The sequence below is a fragment of the Galeopterus variegatus genome, unplaced genomic scaffold (genome assembly GCF_000696425.1).
Source record: "Galeopterus variegatus unplaced genomic scaffold, G_variegatus-3.0.2 Scaffold5987, whole genome shotgun sequence".
Classification (NCBI taxonomy): Eukaryota; Metazoa; Chordata; class Mammalia; order Dermoptera; family Cynocephalidae; genus Galeopterus; species Galeopterus variegatus.
This window is the reverse complement of record NW_007732098.1, coordinates 92,002-107,884: the sequence shown is the minus strand read 5'-3', so window position 1 is coordinate 107,884 and position 15,883 is coordinate 92,002. Positions and strand designations below refer to the sequence as shown.

At 54.2% G+C, this 15,883-nt stretch overlaps 3 protein-coding genes and 1 non-coding gene across 7 annotated transcripts in view; 3 read left to right on the top strand and 1 right to left on the bottom strand.

The window, feature by feature from the left end:
- ARID3C (AT rich interactive domain 3C (BRIGHT-like)) overlaps nt 1-4,400 on the top strand; it is a 9,671-nt gene extending 5,271 nt beyond the window's left edge. Inside the window, exons 4-7 of one of the 2 annotated variants that reach the window (XM_008590313.1) lie at nt 1,956-2,239; nt 2,802-2,984; nt 3,216-3,305; nt 3,875-4,400. In XM_008590313.1, coding sequence (XP_008588535.1) covers nt 1,956-2,239; nt 2,802-2,984; nt 3,216-3,305; nt 3,875-3,975 — 658 coding nt within the window. In that variant the 3' untranslated portion in view covers nt 3,976-4,400. The remainder of the gene's footprint in view (nt 1-1,955; nt 2,240-2,801; nt 2,985-3,215; nt 3,306-3,874) is intronic. The other variant, XM_008590314.1, reaches the window with a different exon arrangement.
- A 673-nt stretch (nt 4,401-5,073) lies between these two features.
- Nucleotides 5,074-12,231, top strand: DCTN3 (dynactin 3 (p22)). The gene is made up of 7 exons (XM_008590312.1): nt 5,074-5,226; nt 6,866-6,950; nt 8,001-8,087; nt 9,932-10,015; nt 10,981-11,039; nt 11,650-11,709; nt 11,904-12,231. Exons 1-7 carry the CDS (start codon nt 5,131-5,133, stop codon nt 11,991-11,993), a joined length of 561 nt encoding a protein of 186 aa, XP_008588534.1. The 5' UTR covers nt 5,074-5,130; the 3' UTR covers nt 11,994-12,231.
- A 1,415-nt stretch (nt 12,232-13,646) lies between these two features.
- On the bottom strand, nt 13,647-13,720 carry TRNAI-GAU. The gene has a single exon. It is a non-coding gene; the product is annotated as a tRNA-Ile (tRNA).
- Nucleotides 13,721-14,011: 291 nt separating this feature from the next.
- On the top strand, nt 14,012-15,636 carry RPP25L (ribonuclease P/MRP 25kDa subunit-like). 3 transcript variants are annotated; one of them, XM_008590310.1, is made up of 2 exons: nt 14,012-14,068; nt 14,788-15,636. In XM_008590310.1, exon 2 carries the CDS (start codon nt 14,824-14,826, stop codon nt 15,313-15,315), a length of 492 nt encoding a protein of 163 aa, XP_008588532.1. In that variant the 5' UTR covers nt 14,012-14,068; nt 14,788-14,823; the 3' UTR covers nt 15,316-15,636. The 3 variants fall into 3 exon arrangements, with proteins under 3 accessions (XP_008588532.1, XP_008588531.1, XP_008588533.1); XM_008590309.1 differs by lacking the exon at nt 14,012-14,068 and adding an exon at nt 14,076-14,256; XM_008590311.1 differs by lacking the exon at nt 14,012-14,068 and adding an exon at nt 14,292-14,307.
- Nucleotides 15,637-15,883: the final 247 nt, after the last annotated feature.

Here is a 15,883-nt window from a genome sequence, read left to right as displayed (position 1 = left end):
GGCTTGGGATGTGAGGGTCCTGGGACTGGAGGGCTGGGAATGTCTTGGTTCTCTATTGAGGGCCCTTCCACCAGCCTGTCTGTCCTCAGTTTCCCCTTGCTTCAGGCAGGGGACACTCTATGTGCTCTACAGCAGGAAGGACTGCGATTAGACTGAAGGGAGGACTTCCCAAAGGGTAGGCTGGGGACCATGTAAATTGGGGCTGTGGTGGAGGAGAAATTCCTTTCCAGGAATCTCAGAGCTGGAAGAGAATGCAGGAAGGGTCCAGGAGGGCATGAGGGTGGGCGGCAGTCCATCATTTCGGCTTCTCCCCAGATTCATGGGACCTAACACTGACTCATTATCTCTCTCTACAAAGCTAATTAACTCACTCAGAGCGCAGCCTGATAAGCTGCTAATTAACTAGCTGCACTACCCCCTCTTCCTTAGTGCAGCTGCTGGCCCAAGTCCCCCGGCCCCCACCCCCGACCCAGCACCCCTCTGGGGTCCCTTCCTTCCTCAGGACCTTCAGTGGGCTCCAGGTCCTCTCGCTCCCCAGGGAGGCCCAGTCATTCTGGTTTCAGTGTTCCCTTTCTGCCTCCCTCCACTGGGGGTTGGGGGTGTCTGAACAGATCCCAGCATTACCTGTCCCCTTCCTCCCCCCACTTGTGCCTCCCTCCGCTCCCGCTGCTGGGGGAGGGGGTCCCGCAGGGCCGATAATTTCCCCCCATTAATCAGGCCGCAGCTAATTGTTCGGGTCCAAAGGCGGCAGCGGAAGGGGACGGGATCGGTAAGGAATTAACTGGGGCCCATCGCTCAGCGCAGACAGGCCCTTTTGTCAGGACTGGCCAGCGTAGGCGGCGCGGGCTGCGGAGCCGGCGGGCCGAGGCGGGGGCTAATTCCTCTCCCCCCCGCCGTCTCCCGACCTCGGGCAGCCCCCGGGGGCTGCCCGAGGTCGGGAGACGGCGGGGGGGGGGGGCGCGGGCTGCGGAGCCGGCGGGCCGAGGCGGGGGCTAATTCCTCTCCCACCCGCCGTCTCCCGACCTCGGGCAGCCACTGGGGGCTGCTGCTTAGGGGAGCCCGGCTCCGTAGCACTGTCCAGAAGTCCTTCCTATGGTCTACTCCAGGGGTCAGCAAACTAAAGCTTGTGGGCCAAATCCAGCCGCCTGCGAGACGAGAATGGCTTTTACATGTTTAAATAGTTGGAAAACATTAAAAGACGAATACCAATTTCAGACGTGTGGAAATCGTATTTCAGAGTCTGTAAATAAAGTTTTGTTGGTACACAGCCATGCCCATTCCTCTATCTTCTATGGCTGCTTTCAGGCTACGATGGCAGGCAGAGTTAATAGTTGCCGCAGAGATCGTTTCGCCCGCAGAGCCTAAAATATTTACCATCTGGCCTTTTACAGAAGTTTGCCAACTCCTGGTCTAGCTTCCTGTCTCTCCTACTAAAATGGAGGCCCTGGGGGTTCTGCCTGTAATCCCACGTCCCATCCCTCCTTCTCTCCCTCCCTCCTCTGGGGCCCTGCCCTGTACGCAGCCCTCCCATAGGCCTCCAACGCCCTCGGTCCCCGGGGATGCCCGCAGAGAGGGTTTTAGTCTCAGTGTCCTGACTCGCTGCCCACTCCCCACCAGGGACGCCAGTGAACCGCGTGCCCATCATGGCGAAGCAGGTGCTGGACCTGTATGCGCTGTTTCGCCTGGTGACGGCCAAGGGCGGCCTGGTGGAAGTCATCAACCGCAAAGTGTGGCGGGAGGTCACGCGGGGCCTCAGCCTGCCCACTACCATCACTTCGGCCGCCTTCACTCTCCGCACCCAGTGAGGCCAGGGGAGTGAGCGGAGCGGAAGGGGCGCGCGGGGCGGGGAGGGGGCGGGGAGGGGGCCGGCGTGTGGGACACGACCGGCTGGCCCCAGCCTCCCACTCCCACCCCCAGCCCCACCCCACCCACTTCCCACCCACTTCCGCCTCTAGGTACATGAAGTACCTGTACCCGTACGAGTGCGAGACGCGGGCGCTCAGCTCGCCGGGGGAGCTCCAGGCCGCCATAGACAGCAATCGGCGCGAGGGCCGTCGCCAGGCTTACACCGCCGCCCCGCTCTTCGGCTTGGCGGGGCCGCCCCCTCGGGGCGCTCAGGGCCACCCCTCTGGACCTGGCCTCGCCCCGCCCGCGTCCCCGCTCGACCCCGCCCAGGGCTCCGCCTCCGGCCTGCCGGCGCACGCGTGCGCCCACCTGAGCCCGAGCCCTATCAAGAAAGGTGAGAAGGGCGAGGGGCGGAGGTTTGGGTGTTTCTGAGGTCTAGGCGGGATCTGAGATATAGGAAACATTAACATGTGGGGACTCTGAAGTCTGGGAAGCATTGAGGTATGGGAGCAGTAAGGTCTGACCGGGCTCTGAGGTTTGGGAGTCGCTAAGGTTTAGGGTCCTGATGTTTGGGGTCAATAAAACCTTGAGTGGTCTAGGGTACTGGTGACTGCGGTGATGAGCTGAAGCCCAGGAAAATATTCTTTATCCACAGCAGCTCCATTTCACACCTGTCCACCCAGGGCTCCTGTTTGCATGTGGTTTGTGCCTCCTGGGACCTGGAGTATTTAACAACCAAGAACAAGAAAATCCCTCAAACTCTCTTGGACCAACCTAGACATATATTGGCCCTTTGGGCTGTAAGGCAACCCCCAGGCTAAGGCTCTGATAGGAAGAGAGATTAAGTGAGGGATAAGAGATTGGTGCGTGAGCTTGGGTGACCTCTCTTGGTCCCAGGCCTGGGGGAGAACCAAATGCAGAGACAAACAGGGGAGCTGAAAAACCTATTCTTCCAGAGGAGAGTGGAACTCCAACCCCTCGCCTGGCAGTGCCTGTGGGCCTGGCCTTGGGACCCGCACGAGAGAAGTTGGCACCAGAGGAGCCACCAGAGAAGAGGGCTGTGTTGATGGGGCCTATGAACCCACCTCGACCCAGCGCCCCCCTCGGTTTTCTGCCCCGTGGGAAGGTTCCCCTGAGGGGTGAGGAGAGACTTGTTGGTGATGGGGCTTTGGGACTGTATGCTGAGGGAGGATAGACCCATCAGCTGATGGATGTTGGAGGTGGGGTACAGAGATCCCTCTATAAACAACATCGTGATTACAGGTGTGGAACTGGAGTGGTATGGGGGCTGTCTACAGGGATGGGGGGCACTTCTAAGTCTGAAGTCTGATTCCCCAAAACATGACTCTTTTGCCCCACCTCCTGGACAGAAGAGCGGCTGGATGGGCCTCTCAATCTGGCAGGCAGTGGCATCAGCAGTATCAACATGGCCCTAGAGATCAACGGGGTAGTCTACACTGGTATGGGTACTGTAGGCTGTCTACACTGGCATGAGGTCAAGAGTATTTAGACTGGCATGGGGATTTTAGAAATCAACATGGCCCTAGAGATCAACGGGGTAGTCTACACTGGTATGGGTACTGTAGGCTGTCTGCACTGGCATGAGGTCAAGAGTATTTAGACTGGCATGGGGATTTTAGACCTTCTCTACTAGCATGAGGTGCAGGGATATCTAAACTTGCATGGGTGACATGGGATTCAGAGGATTGCTATACTGGCAAGGGTTAAAGGGAGTGTCTACATGGCATGGGGTCCAAGGCATGACCTCTCTGGCATGGGTACCATGGGGTGTCTGCCTTGTCATGGGCCTATGTATCAGTGTAAATATTATTGACCTGTTTGAGTGTATTTACATTGGCATAAGAGTTTCTCACCGACCCAGTGGGCTTGTCCTCATTGGTTTGTGGCAGGGGTATGTGTGTGGTGTTCTAACAATCAAGACACTTACTTTTGTTCCCCTCTTCTGTTTCCATGTCCTACTCCCTCCTGCGTGTGTTTGCTCTCTACCATCTCCTCACCCCTTTGCTAGGCGTCCTCTTTGCCCGCCGCCAGCCTGTGCCAGCTGCCCAGGGCCCAACCAACCCTGCACCCCCACCCTCTACAGGGCCCCCTTCCAGCAACTTGCCCTGAGAGATCCTACTTGGAACTATGAGTCCTTACCCCATTGGTGAGGGGTGAAGGAGACCCCCCGCACCTTGATTCTTCCGGGGTGCCTATTCTGGGACCCAGCCTTGGGAGTTGACCACACCACCACCACCACTCCCGTGCCACGTGGACTTGAAGCCAAAGGGTTTTCTTTTGATGTTACATCTACCTCAATGTAAAAAGGAGGGCATGTCCCCCTTTGCCAATTCTAGCAGCATCTACCAAAGGATTCTTCACCCAGTAATCCTCGTCGTCCCCTCATGTGTCCACTATGTCAGTGTCATCTCTAGGGCCCCACCTCTTTGAGTCAGCCCTGCTACTCTTCAGGAGCCAGGTGAAGAGTTGGGTTGGGGTGTTGTGGAGACATCCCTCACGTCATATTTGGACAATAAAACTGCAGTCCCTCCCTCTCCAGTGACTCTTCTTCTTGTTTGGGTCTGGGAGGTGGGGAGGAATGGTGTGGTACATAGCATGCCTTGGGCCAGGGCCTCTCAGAGGAGGAGGCAGAATAGCGAGGCTCCATGAGAATAGAAGAGCTCCCTCTCTTGAATCTGACTGCCTGAGTTCAAGTCCCAATTCTGTCACTATAGTTCTGGATGGCCTTGGACAAGTCACTTAATCCTTTGAACCTTAGAAGATCTAGGTTCAATCATCTAGTCAGGAGGTAATAAGGCCTGGATAAGAATGCTTGCATTTCTCATGCCTGTATCCAGGGCTGAGGAACCAGAGAATATATATGCGGTGCCCCTAAACTCCAGAAGATTATGGCAACTCACTGAGCGTCCTACTGATTTATCTATAGGAATGAACCTGTCCTGGAATAGCAGGTGTATTTAAAGGTGCAGCCTCAGGAAATGAGGTGGGGAAACCTCTTTGGTACTGAAAAGGCAAAGGTTGTCCTGACAACTAGGCGCTGGAAGCCAGGGTAGGGTTGGGATAGATAGCCGTTGCCTAAGTAACCAAGACAGCTTTCGAAACCTTTCGCCAGCCCCTCGCGGTCACTTCCGGCACTGAAAGCGTGAGTCGTGGCGTCACTTCCTGCATTAGGGACGCCCCGTGCACTCCGATTGGCCCGCCTTTCTGTTTGGACGGACGTCCCGCCCTCTGGCTGTTCCCGGCTGAGGCGGGTCTGCAGTAGCGATGGCGGCTCTGACTGACGTGCAGCGGCTACAGGCCCGAGTGGAGGAGCTGGAGCGCTGGGTGTACGGGCCGGGCGGGGCGCGCGGCTCGCGAAAGGTGAGAGGTCTAGTCCGGTGGTCCTTTTCTGGGGCAGAGCATCCCACTAGATTATCCCTCAGAATGGATGCAACCGCTCCAGTCCTGTCGTCCGCAGCCTGGCCTTTGAAATAAAGATCCGGGACCTCCCGGAGCAGGTTGGACCCTTGGAATGCATTACCGTGGGGGCCCTGCGAGTGGGTTAGGCCTGCTTTAGATGGGCTCGGTGCCAACGTATCTGAGTCTCCTCCCCTGCCCTCACGGGCTAGTTAGGGAGACCTGACACACTCGAGAAGCTGACTTAATGAGTTTCAATAAGAGCTGAAGTCCACAATGGAAGTGCCGTCGTGGAGCTCTGCGTAATTAATTGCTAAATGAATTGCGCTGGGAGAGGTCCATGGGACCCCAGAGGAGGCAGAGCAGAAGCGGATAAAGAAGGCTCCAGGGAGCGAGAGGGGAGGTCTGAGAGAGCCAGGATTAGGAAGGGAAGGGATTGGATACCGGGTGTTGAGATGGGGACCCGCACTTCTTCACACCAGTGACTGAATTTTGACAACTATGAGGCTCAGGTGCCCTCCCATCCCCTTTTTACTATGGAAGACCTTTTACTGAAGAACTTCTGGTTGAGTGTCAGGCATATCCTGAAGCTAAGTGCATCAGAGGTAATGATGTCTGTTTGTACACCTCTTGTGGAATTAGTTATCACTAGCAGATTGTTCTCCCATTTGAGAACTTCTCAAACTTGTTCTCCCTTCGGCATCTATGACGCTAAACCTCCTGGTTTTCCTTGTACCTCTCTGGCTGCTGCTTCTCAGTCTTATTTGCCTCTCCATATATTTGCCCCTTGACTATTGGTATTCCTCACCCTCAACCCTAAAGTCTGGGTGAGCTCATTCACTTTCTTAGCCTCCTCCTCTATTTGACCCTTTCATATTGGGATTCCGTATCTTCTACCCTTAAACCCTAAGTAAGTTCATTAACTTCCATAGTTTAAGTTATCGTTTACATATCGTTATGTTTCAAATGTATATCTTTGGTCCAGATTTCTGTTCTAAGAACCAGACTTGTATGTCTAGTTGGGTACTGGACTTTTCCACTTGGATATCGAACAGGCATCTTAAACTAAATCCATATGCTCTTTAACTACTCTTCCTCTCCTCTAACATGATTCTCTTTTGTATTCCCTAATATAGCAATTGCATGTCATTGGGATCCTAGAGGTCATCCTAGACTCTTACATTTCCTACACTAGAGCTGATGTAGAGGGGGCAGGGCTAGAGGTAGGCCAGCCATTCTAGAGGCCGGTACAATCATCTAGTCAGGAGGTAATAAGGCCTGGATAAGAATGCTTGCATTTCTCATGCCTGTATCCAGGGCTGAGGAACCAGAGAATATATATGCTGGTGCCCCTAAACTCTAAAATAGTTCATTACCTCCCCAATCAGATTTGAAGTTCTCCAAGGAGTACGTGACTCTCTCTCTCTCTTCATATTAAGCATTCCATGAAGGTGGGGCTGCATCTCCTTTAATACAAGACAAGGGGAATAACCTAGCCTACTGGGACTCAGGTTTGGGAGTCTGGGGGAATAAGGGTTATTTACTTCATCCAAGCCTTGAGCCAGATGCTGTGTCTTAGAATTAACCTCCACTCTCCTCACAGGTAGCTGATGGCCTGGTCAAGGTGCAGGTGGCTTTGGGGAACATCGCCAGCAAGAGGGAGAGGGTTAAGATTCTGTACAAAAAGAGTAAGTGCTTTCATGGTGTGCCTGCCTGCCTGACTTCCCATGCCTGTGCTTCATGGGACCTGGCCCTGGCCCTTCAGCCCAATAGATCACTGGTTTAGTCCTTTGGTGATAGAACGTGATGTTTCCCTGCTGAAGTAGTGAATTTACAAAAAGAGTAAGTGCTTTCATGGTGTGCCTGCCTGCCTGACTTCCCATGCCTGTGCTTCGTGGGACCTGGCCCTGGCCCTTCAGCCCAATAGATCACTGGTTTAGTCCTTTGGTGATAGAACGTGATGTTTCCCTGCTGAAGTAGTGAATTGGGGTATGCTTTTCGACCTTGCGGATAAACCCCAAGCCAATGACAGTGTCCTAAATTATGGGATGAGAGCTCTGCCTGAAAGCTCCCCTTGGTGAAGGAGGGTAAAAAGGATATGGGAGGGGCCGGCCTGTGGCTCACTTGGGAGAGTGTGGTGCTAATAACACCAAGGCTAAGGGTTCGGATCCCTGTATAGGGATGGCCAGTTAGCTCACTTGGGAGAGCATGGTGCTGACAATACCAAGTCAAGGGTTAAGATCCCCTTACCAGTCATCTTTTTTTTAAAAAAAGGGTATGGGATTTTCTCAGGCAAGGTTAAGAGACAGGAAAGAAATTAGGCATTGAGAGCTGCAGCCTTGGTTCAGCCAAACCTTTTTGGTTATGTCAGAGTTAGTAACCTGCTCAGTTAACTAGAAATCAGACAAAGCTCTGGTTTGTCATGGTGGCATTGATTGGGGGAAAAGGCCTTCTACCCTTGGTGAGGATAGGTCAGTGGGAATGTTGAGAACCCCAGAGTGGTGGTGGTGGCAATTGTTTATAGCTCTGAAGCTTGTGGTCGGTCAGTAGATGATGAGAGTGAAGAGACAGGGAAATGGGGATAGGGAGCTTGGTAGAGGTCTGCTGATGGGGTACTGTGGGTGTCAGCCCCTAATTCAAGGCTCTCCCCAAGACTGACTACTCCCCAAACATCCTTCATAAGATAGAGCTCTTCTCCAACCCTATTAGTTCCATTTTCCATCTTGCTACTTTTCTAGTTGAAGACCTGATCAAATATCTGGATCCTGAGTACATTGACCGCATTGCTATACCTGATGCCTCTAAGCTGCAGTTCATCTTAGCAGGTAATGCTGGATTATGTGTGCACATGCATCTGAGGGTGCGGGTTGTGGGAGAAAGTGGGCACAGAGATGGCTTCCTCATCTAGTCTTCTCATGGATACAGCCCCCTGGGAGCTGCTTTCTGGAATGCTGGCCTGGCTCTGGGCTGAGGCCCAAGGTGGTCCTGTGGGTCTTCTAGTAGTCACTGGGTGTGGTATACCTCTGAGCCAGCTGCAGGCCATGGTGCCAGCCACAGTGGTAGCTACTCCAAAGTTCTATCAATGGCCTGCGCTAGGATTTCCTTCAGAACCTTTCTCACTTCTGCTTACTGGACAGAGGAGCTTCTAGGAAAGGGTGGGGGCAGAGAGCATTGCCATTTGGGAAAGGAGAGTTATTGCTGTGAGTTTCAACATCTTCCTTTCATGTTAAAAAGGTCTGGGATTTCAGAGTTCTGGGCAGAAACTGTTGCCTTGGCAATGTCTGCTAATCAGTCCGTCATCTACTCCACAATCTAGGGTTTTCTGAGCACCAGTCAGTCAGCCACTCCACAAGCTAGGGTTTTCTAAGCACAAGCTAGCGTTTTCTTTTTATTCATCCAAAAGATGTTCAATGATCATCTACTATGATCCAGGCTCTATCCTAGGTGTGAGGTGTACAGTGGTGAACCAGAAAGTCTCTGCCCTCCTGGGCACAGCCAGAGCTAGAGGACACAGGGTTTCTGCTTGTTCAGGAACCCGAGCTTGTAACCTAGCTGGGAGATCAGTTTCCCAGGAGACTGCTCAGTGCAGCACAGCACAGAGGACTGGGTGAGGAGGGGCAGCTCCTGCTGAAGGGACTGTAAGAGCTCCCAGAGGGCTCCTGATCAATTGCCATGACTTAGGCACCAAGTTCAAGAGGTCTTCCCCTGCACTGGCCCTTTGAGCCCAGCCTGTCCATCCCTCCCCATGGCTCTGCCTCAGGCAGTGTGCATCCACTCACACCTGAACAGTTGCACAGTCTCCTAAATCATCTTCTTGACCCTAATCATTCCCTTCCCGCAGGTGGTCTAGTTTCATCTTCAAAAACACATTTCCAACATGCTACTTTGCTTACTTTGGAACCTCAGTGTCTCCTTTCCTTTCTCGGATAGAGTCCTAATTCCTTGGCCTGCCATTCCAAACCTTCCAGTCTGCCAGGCCTACCTTCCCATCCAGCTCTGTTTCCTGTGTTCTCCCTGTTTCAGTTCAGACAATAAAATTCTTTTTCCTCTACTAATTGACAAGCATTCCTGCCTCCAAGCATTTGCACATAACAGTCCTCCCTCTTGAATGCCGTTACCACTCTATAGATTTCAGTGCATTTAAATCCCCTGTGCATACAGAGCCCAGCCAGATTATGCTCCTCACTGGACTCAACCATTACTGTCTCAGCTCTGCTGCCACTTGTAATTGTCTGTGCCTCTGACAGCCACTGAGCAAAACCTGCCTGATATGGTCTGCTATGTGTCTCCTGTTTCTGACCTTTCTGGGGACCCTTGAGTATGGGGACCCACATCTGAAGTAGTGTGTCTCCCGTGGCCTAGGAGGCACTCACTGAGTATGTTGATACAAGGCTAGAAGAAGAGGCCTTGGAGTTAAAACTTAGAGAAAGGTGGGATTGAGAGAAATTGAGAGGCTCCTTGGGCTCAGGATGGGTCAGACCAAAGGCATCCAGGAGAGGTGGGGATAGGATAGGGAATGTGAACTTGGAGAAGGGGGCAGTGGTCAGACTTGCTGCCCAGAGCTGCCCAGGACCCGGCCATCTCCCCTGTCAGGTCCTCAGCCCCTTGCATGGGAGTAGCAGTACCCAGGCTTGCTTCACTACCACTGTCTTGTCTGTTTATGCTTCAGAGGAGCAGTTTATCCTCTCCCAGGTTGCACTCCTGGAACAGGTAGATGCCTTGGTGCCCATGCTGGACAGTACACACATCAAAGGTACCTCTCTGGGGCTGTGGCTCTACTACTCTGCTTGGGGAGGTGGGTGGATGGGCAAGACTACCCTGTGCCTCAAGTTCCCTGGGCTCAGGCTGGATCTGCTCCTTGTCTTTATCCTCACCCTGGGGGTAACTGCCACCTCTTTTGGGATTAAAATTACCAGGGCAGAGGGCCCAGTTTTAGGACCTCAGGCAATTTGGGCATAGGGACACTAGCATAAGCTGTAGCAGTCCCCACCTCTGGGGATTCCAACTGCCTTCTTCCCTGTCCCTCAGCATCTCTCCTTTGGGGTGCTGCAGAGCGCAGATTTTACTGCCAGAGTCCCTGCCAGGTACACGAATTCTTCCTGCTGCACTACTGAAAACAGTCCCTGGGACTGAGCTTTGACAAGCAGACAGTGGCTTTAATTGAATCCAGATATCCATCTTGTCTGTCTCTAGAGGCATTTTTCCCAGCTCCCCATCTCTGCCCCTGATCAGCTACCCGCTGAGTATCTGACAGCATTAAACCGTGGGCCCAGCATGGTGGCAGAGGCTCTGGGTGTTGGATTCCAGCTTAGGGACCTGGCATTCATCCTTAGCCCACCTGCAGTCTCCCTGTTCCCTAGGCCAAGTAGATGTGGCCTTGCTGGGCTGAGAGCAAAGGGACAGATCCCATGATAGGCAAAGCTCTCTTTACCTGGCCCTGCTTATAGCACTGGGGTCAGGCTAGGGGATGACACTGGGGACCCCAAGGCTTTGTCTTCTCCTCGAGAACCTGTATCCTCCCCTCCCCATGGGACCTGGAGTAAGATTGGGGTGGGCAGGAAGCCCCACCACCACTTCCAGCTGCAGTGGTCGATGAAGCCTTGTGTTTGTTTAGTTTTTCCACTCAATACTCTAATCCTGCTGAAGACCTAATAGACTATTGAGCAGTCCCGGGGGAGGGTACTAGCCTCATCAGGCAGTGTGCATTGTGTTTTACAGCTGTTCCTGAGCATGCCGCCCGCCTGCAGCGCTTGGCTCAGATCCACATCCAGCAGCAGGTATGGGAGGGGAGAGGACTGGAAGGGAAGGTGGAGGTGATAAGGCACCTTGTCCCCACTCCTGCCATCTAGGGAAGCAGCCTGTGGCCCTTCTAATGTCAGCTCAGAGGAAACTTGGAGGTTTATCCTTTATCTTCTGTATGGCCTAGAGAGGGGAAGGGACTTGCCTAGGGCCACATCCAGGTCTCCTGTCTCCCAGAGTAGGGCTCTTCTGAGGCACCAAAAGGTTAAAGTTGGAAGGTACCCAAGAACTCCTGGGAATGGTATGTCCTTAACTATGGGTAGTGGAGCTCTTTTTTTCACTATTCCCAGGCCCTAGTGTAAAGTTCAAAGAGGGTTCAGAAATAGGGACAGAAGAGGAAGAGACATATACTAGGGAGAATGTTTACTTAATGTGTTTACTACCCCTTCCATTAGTCTTTGGGCACCCATCAGTTAAGGCACCCATCCTGGAGCCTGAAAGTGCCCCCTTAACAATTTGCTCCTTTGGCTCTGGAGTTAAGCATCACCTTTTCTAGGCTCTATAGGGAATTAGGGTCCCTGATGAGGCATGAAGGGGAGATAGGGGGTTTTGCCCAACTCCTTTCTCTGCCACACTTTGGCCCTATAGGACCAGTGTGTGGAAATCACTGAGGAGTCCAAGGCTCTCCTGGAAGAATACAACAAAACTGTATCCTTTCTGCTCAGCCAGGTGCCTAATACGTGCTGTCTCTAAGCCCTGTCCTTTTGTTCCACCTCTAGCTCTCATTCCATCCCAACCAACCTATCTATTCCCCTGCTCCCCCACCCCCACCCCTTTTGGTAGATGCAAAATCTCTCTACTCCCTCACTAAGACTCCTGTTCTCACCTTGACCTGAGAACAGACAATGCTTCTCTCCAAGCAATTTGTGCAGTGGGATGAGCTACTTTGCCAGCTAGAGGCCGCCAAGCAAGTGAAGCCAGCAGAGGAGTGACAGCTGCTTCACATCCCAGGGCAGACCAGGGCCGCCAGGTGCCAGGGCTCTGTGCCAACCTGCCTTTGTAACAAGGCAGAGGCAACTCTGTATTTATTGGATTCCAGGCCTACATCTCTGCACTCAGGTGGGGCTCTGAGGTCAGAGGTTGGGTTACCTGAGATTTTCAGTTTACACCCCACCCCCACCCCCCATCAGTGTTCTTATTCCATGACAATAAATTCTAGAGCTCACTGGAGAAATGTGCTGGCTTCCTAGTCCAGGATGGGGTTGGTGGTGAGGATGGGGGTGGTGGGGAGCAGAACTGTCACCCTGCCTAGTGCTTGGACTGGGATCTATACTCATCCTGGTCTTGCTTTCTGGGAGTAGAGCTCTTAGGCTGTCATTTAGGGCTGGCCCGTGGCTCACTCGGGAGAGTGCGGTGCTGATAACACCAAGGCCAAGGGTTTGGATCCTATATAGGGATGGCCGGTTGCCTCACTGGCTGAGTGTGGTGCTGACAACACCAAGCCAAGGGTTGAGATCCCCTAAAAGGCTGTCATTTGATTGATGTGAGTGATACATTAGGCTATGTCAAATACCCTCTATATGTGAAATGCCATGCCAGGTGGGGAGGACTCATGTAGTATTCACCTAATCCCAGCCCTGCACAGGCTAGCGAGGGAGACAGTCAAGGAAAAGAGCAGTCCCACCAGTTTGGCATAGGGTCCTTTCTGGCACAGAAAGAAAAAGGACTGATGGGGAGGCAGCCTTGGGTAATATGCAGGGACTTTCAGAGCCAAGAGAGCAGCATGCTCAGAGGCAAAGAGGTGTCTTGAAGTTTCTCTCTTGGGAGCCCACGTGGTGCCATTGGCGGAGAAGGGAAGCCCAAGAGATTTGGATGCAGAAAGTTTTAGGTTCTGGGGAGGGAGGTTTGGAAGGAGGAGCGGGGAAGCGTGAAGAGAAAGCTGTGATAACCTGAGATTGGCACTGCACTCCACCAAGTGTTTGCTGCCCCCTTGTGGTCTCAGGGAGTGCTCTGGCTCCAGACTCCTTTGCAACTGCCTGATGGCCACCCTCAACCTGCGCGGTCTCACTGGCGCCTCAAATTCAGCATGTCCAAACTGATCTGAAACCTGGGAGTCATCCTAGACTCGGAATGCCCTGCTTCTCTGTTCAAACAGTCACCAACTTTTTACCGAATCTACCTGCCGTTATCACCCAATTTAATCCCCTTTTTTTCCATTCCCACTGCCATTTCTCTGGTTCACTAATTTAACAAATATTTGAGCGCCTATTATATGCCGGGCACAGTACTAGGCTCCGTGGACATGTCCCTGGCCACCGAGGCCAGGCAGGAGTCACCAGCGGCTGCGGCCCGATTTCCTCTACCTTTCTCTCCTCCGCTGCGGCCAGAGTGAGCTGTGTACAAGATCTGGTTCGACTGGACCTTATTGGGACACCCCCCCTCCCCCCGCGCGCCCCGTGGTTCGCCAGTACCCACGGGATGAGGTCGAAGCTCAGAACTCAGTAACTAAGGTTCTCGCCCGCGCAGTGGCAGCCACTCCAAACTGGACCTCTTGCTGGCATTCGTGGTGAAACCGCTGCTTCACCTTTGCTATTGCGGTGTGCTCCACGGGTACGTGCGGCGCTCCCATCTTCTTTTTGGGGGGCTGGCCGGTACGGGATCTGAACCCGTGACCTTGGTGTTATCAGCACCACGCTCTAACCATGAGAGCTAACCGGCCAGCCCCCATCCTGTAAAAGCCAAATCCCCTATGCCTCCTCAGACGTAGGACTCCTCTGACGGCTGCTCCTCTCATCCGTAGGGCTCTCTCGGCCCCATTAGGAGTGCTCCTGCCCGGGGCGTTACAGCAGAGGCTGTGCGCTTGTGTTCCCAGTCCCCGGGCGTCCTCGCTCAGCCTCAGTTTCCCCCGCAGAGGCACCACGGACGGTCCCGGGGAAAGCACGTTCCGCCAGGCTCCGCCCCGTCCTGCGTGCGCAGCCCCGCGGCCTCGGCGCGCGCCCGGCCTGCGCGCCATCTTGGCTCCGGATCTAGCGCGAGGTGGAGGCGGCGGCGGCCAGGACCCGGAGGGGTGAGGGGCGCTTGGGGATGGGGGGAGAGGGGACGCCTGCTCCTTGGCGGCAGTGTCCGGCAGGACCCTGGGAGCGGCCCGTGGCGATGGAGACGGCCGAAGCCGTCCAGGAGTAGCCCAAGCAGTCCTCCACGTCAAGCTCGGCTCCCAAGTTTCTGAGTGACCTGGGTTGATACGGATCGACCCAGGTAATCTCGGGGAGAGGGGTGCCCGGCCCTGTCCTAGGGATCCCAGAGGAGGTCGGTTTTGTCTTTGGGGAGCATTGTGTGAGGGCTGTATCCTGGGGAGCTTGGAACGAAGGGGCTTGGCCCTGTCTCCTGAGAACACAGAATGAGGGTCCCTTGTCCTTGTCCTTGGAGAGCCCCTAGTGAGGAGCACTCAGTCTTGTTCTTACGGAATCTGGGGTCAGGGATATGGGGTGAGGGGTCTGGGCCCTGTCCCAAGTAGCCCACGGTGAGGGGGCCTGGCCCAATCCCAATTTGGTCCTGTCTCAGAGACTCTAGAATTGGGGGAGCAGTAGGTTTGGCCCTGTTCAGAGGAATGGGGGTGAATGGGGTAGGATGGACCCTGTCCTGAGAAGCTGGGGATAAGAGAACATGATCCTGTTCCTCGGAAGTCTGGGATGAGGAGCTGGGCCATATCCTGAAGGGCGGGGGGGTTGGGGTGGCAGGGGATGGCCTGTAGCACATTGGTGGCACTCATCTGATTCTTCCCTGCAGTGAGCAGTGAGATTCACAGAAAGGACAGCAAGCAGGATGGAGCACTACCGGAAAGCTGGCTCTGTAGAGCTCCCAGCACCTTCCCCAATGCCCCAGCTTCCTCCTGATACCCTGGAGATGAGGGTCCGCGATGGCAGCAAAATTCGCAACCTGCTGGGGCTGGCGCTGGGTCGGTTGGAGGGTGGTAGCGCGCGGCATGTGGTGTTCTCAGGGTCTGGCCGGGCTGCTGGGAAGGCTGTCAGCTGTGCTGAGATTGTCAAGCGTCGGGTCCCAGGCCTGCACCAGCTCACCAAGCTGCATTTCCTGCAGACCGAGGACAGCTGGGTCCCATCCTCACCTGACACAGGCCTAGACCCCCTCACAGTACGCCGCCATGTACCTGCAGTGTGGGTACTGCTCAGTCGGGACCCCTTGGACACCAGTGAGTGTGGATACCAGCCCCCAGGGGCACCCCCTGGCCTGGGCTCCATTCCTAGCTCCAGCTGTGGCCCCCGACCCCGAAGAAGGGCTCGAGACACCCGGTCCTGAAGACTTGCTGAGCCAGGATGTTCTTCAGGCCTGAATGTCTGGGATGGCTGTGCCTTCTCTGAAGAAGTCCCCATGATTGCTTTCAACATCCCCAGCAAGACTTGAATCCATAAAAGTGGGCCTCCCAGTCCTGCTTCTCTCTGGCATGTGAGAAGGGACTGCTATGAAAAGTAATATGTGTGGGGTCTCTGCTGGGTTCCGGATTGCTCAAGAAGGGCTTACTCTGCCTTCCACCTGCAGTGCATCTATCTGATTTACCTTCTGACGGAGGTCCAGGGAGGGAGTTAGGAAATAAAGGTTCCTGCCCATTTGTCTGATGAACCTCTGCTTGGCCTGCTGTGTGGTGGTGGGATTAAAGGAATGGGAGTCCCTGCCCTTGCCCCCTGGAAGCTCATGAGCTGGAGACAGGAAGGGTAGGCTCAGGCTGGTGCTGAAAGGATCTAGTGCTGATAAGCCTCAAGCAGTCACCTGAATATATATGGAGTCCCCTGGGTTGGCTGTCTACTATCTGCTTTGGGCTGGTTTAGGGACTCTGCCAGGTCAGACATTTTTCTTCATCTGCAGCATA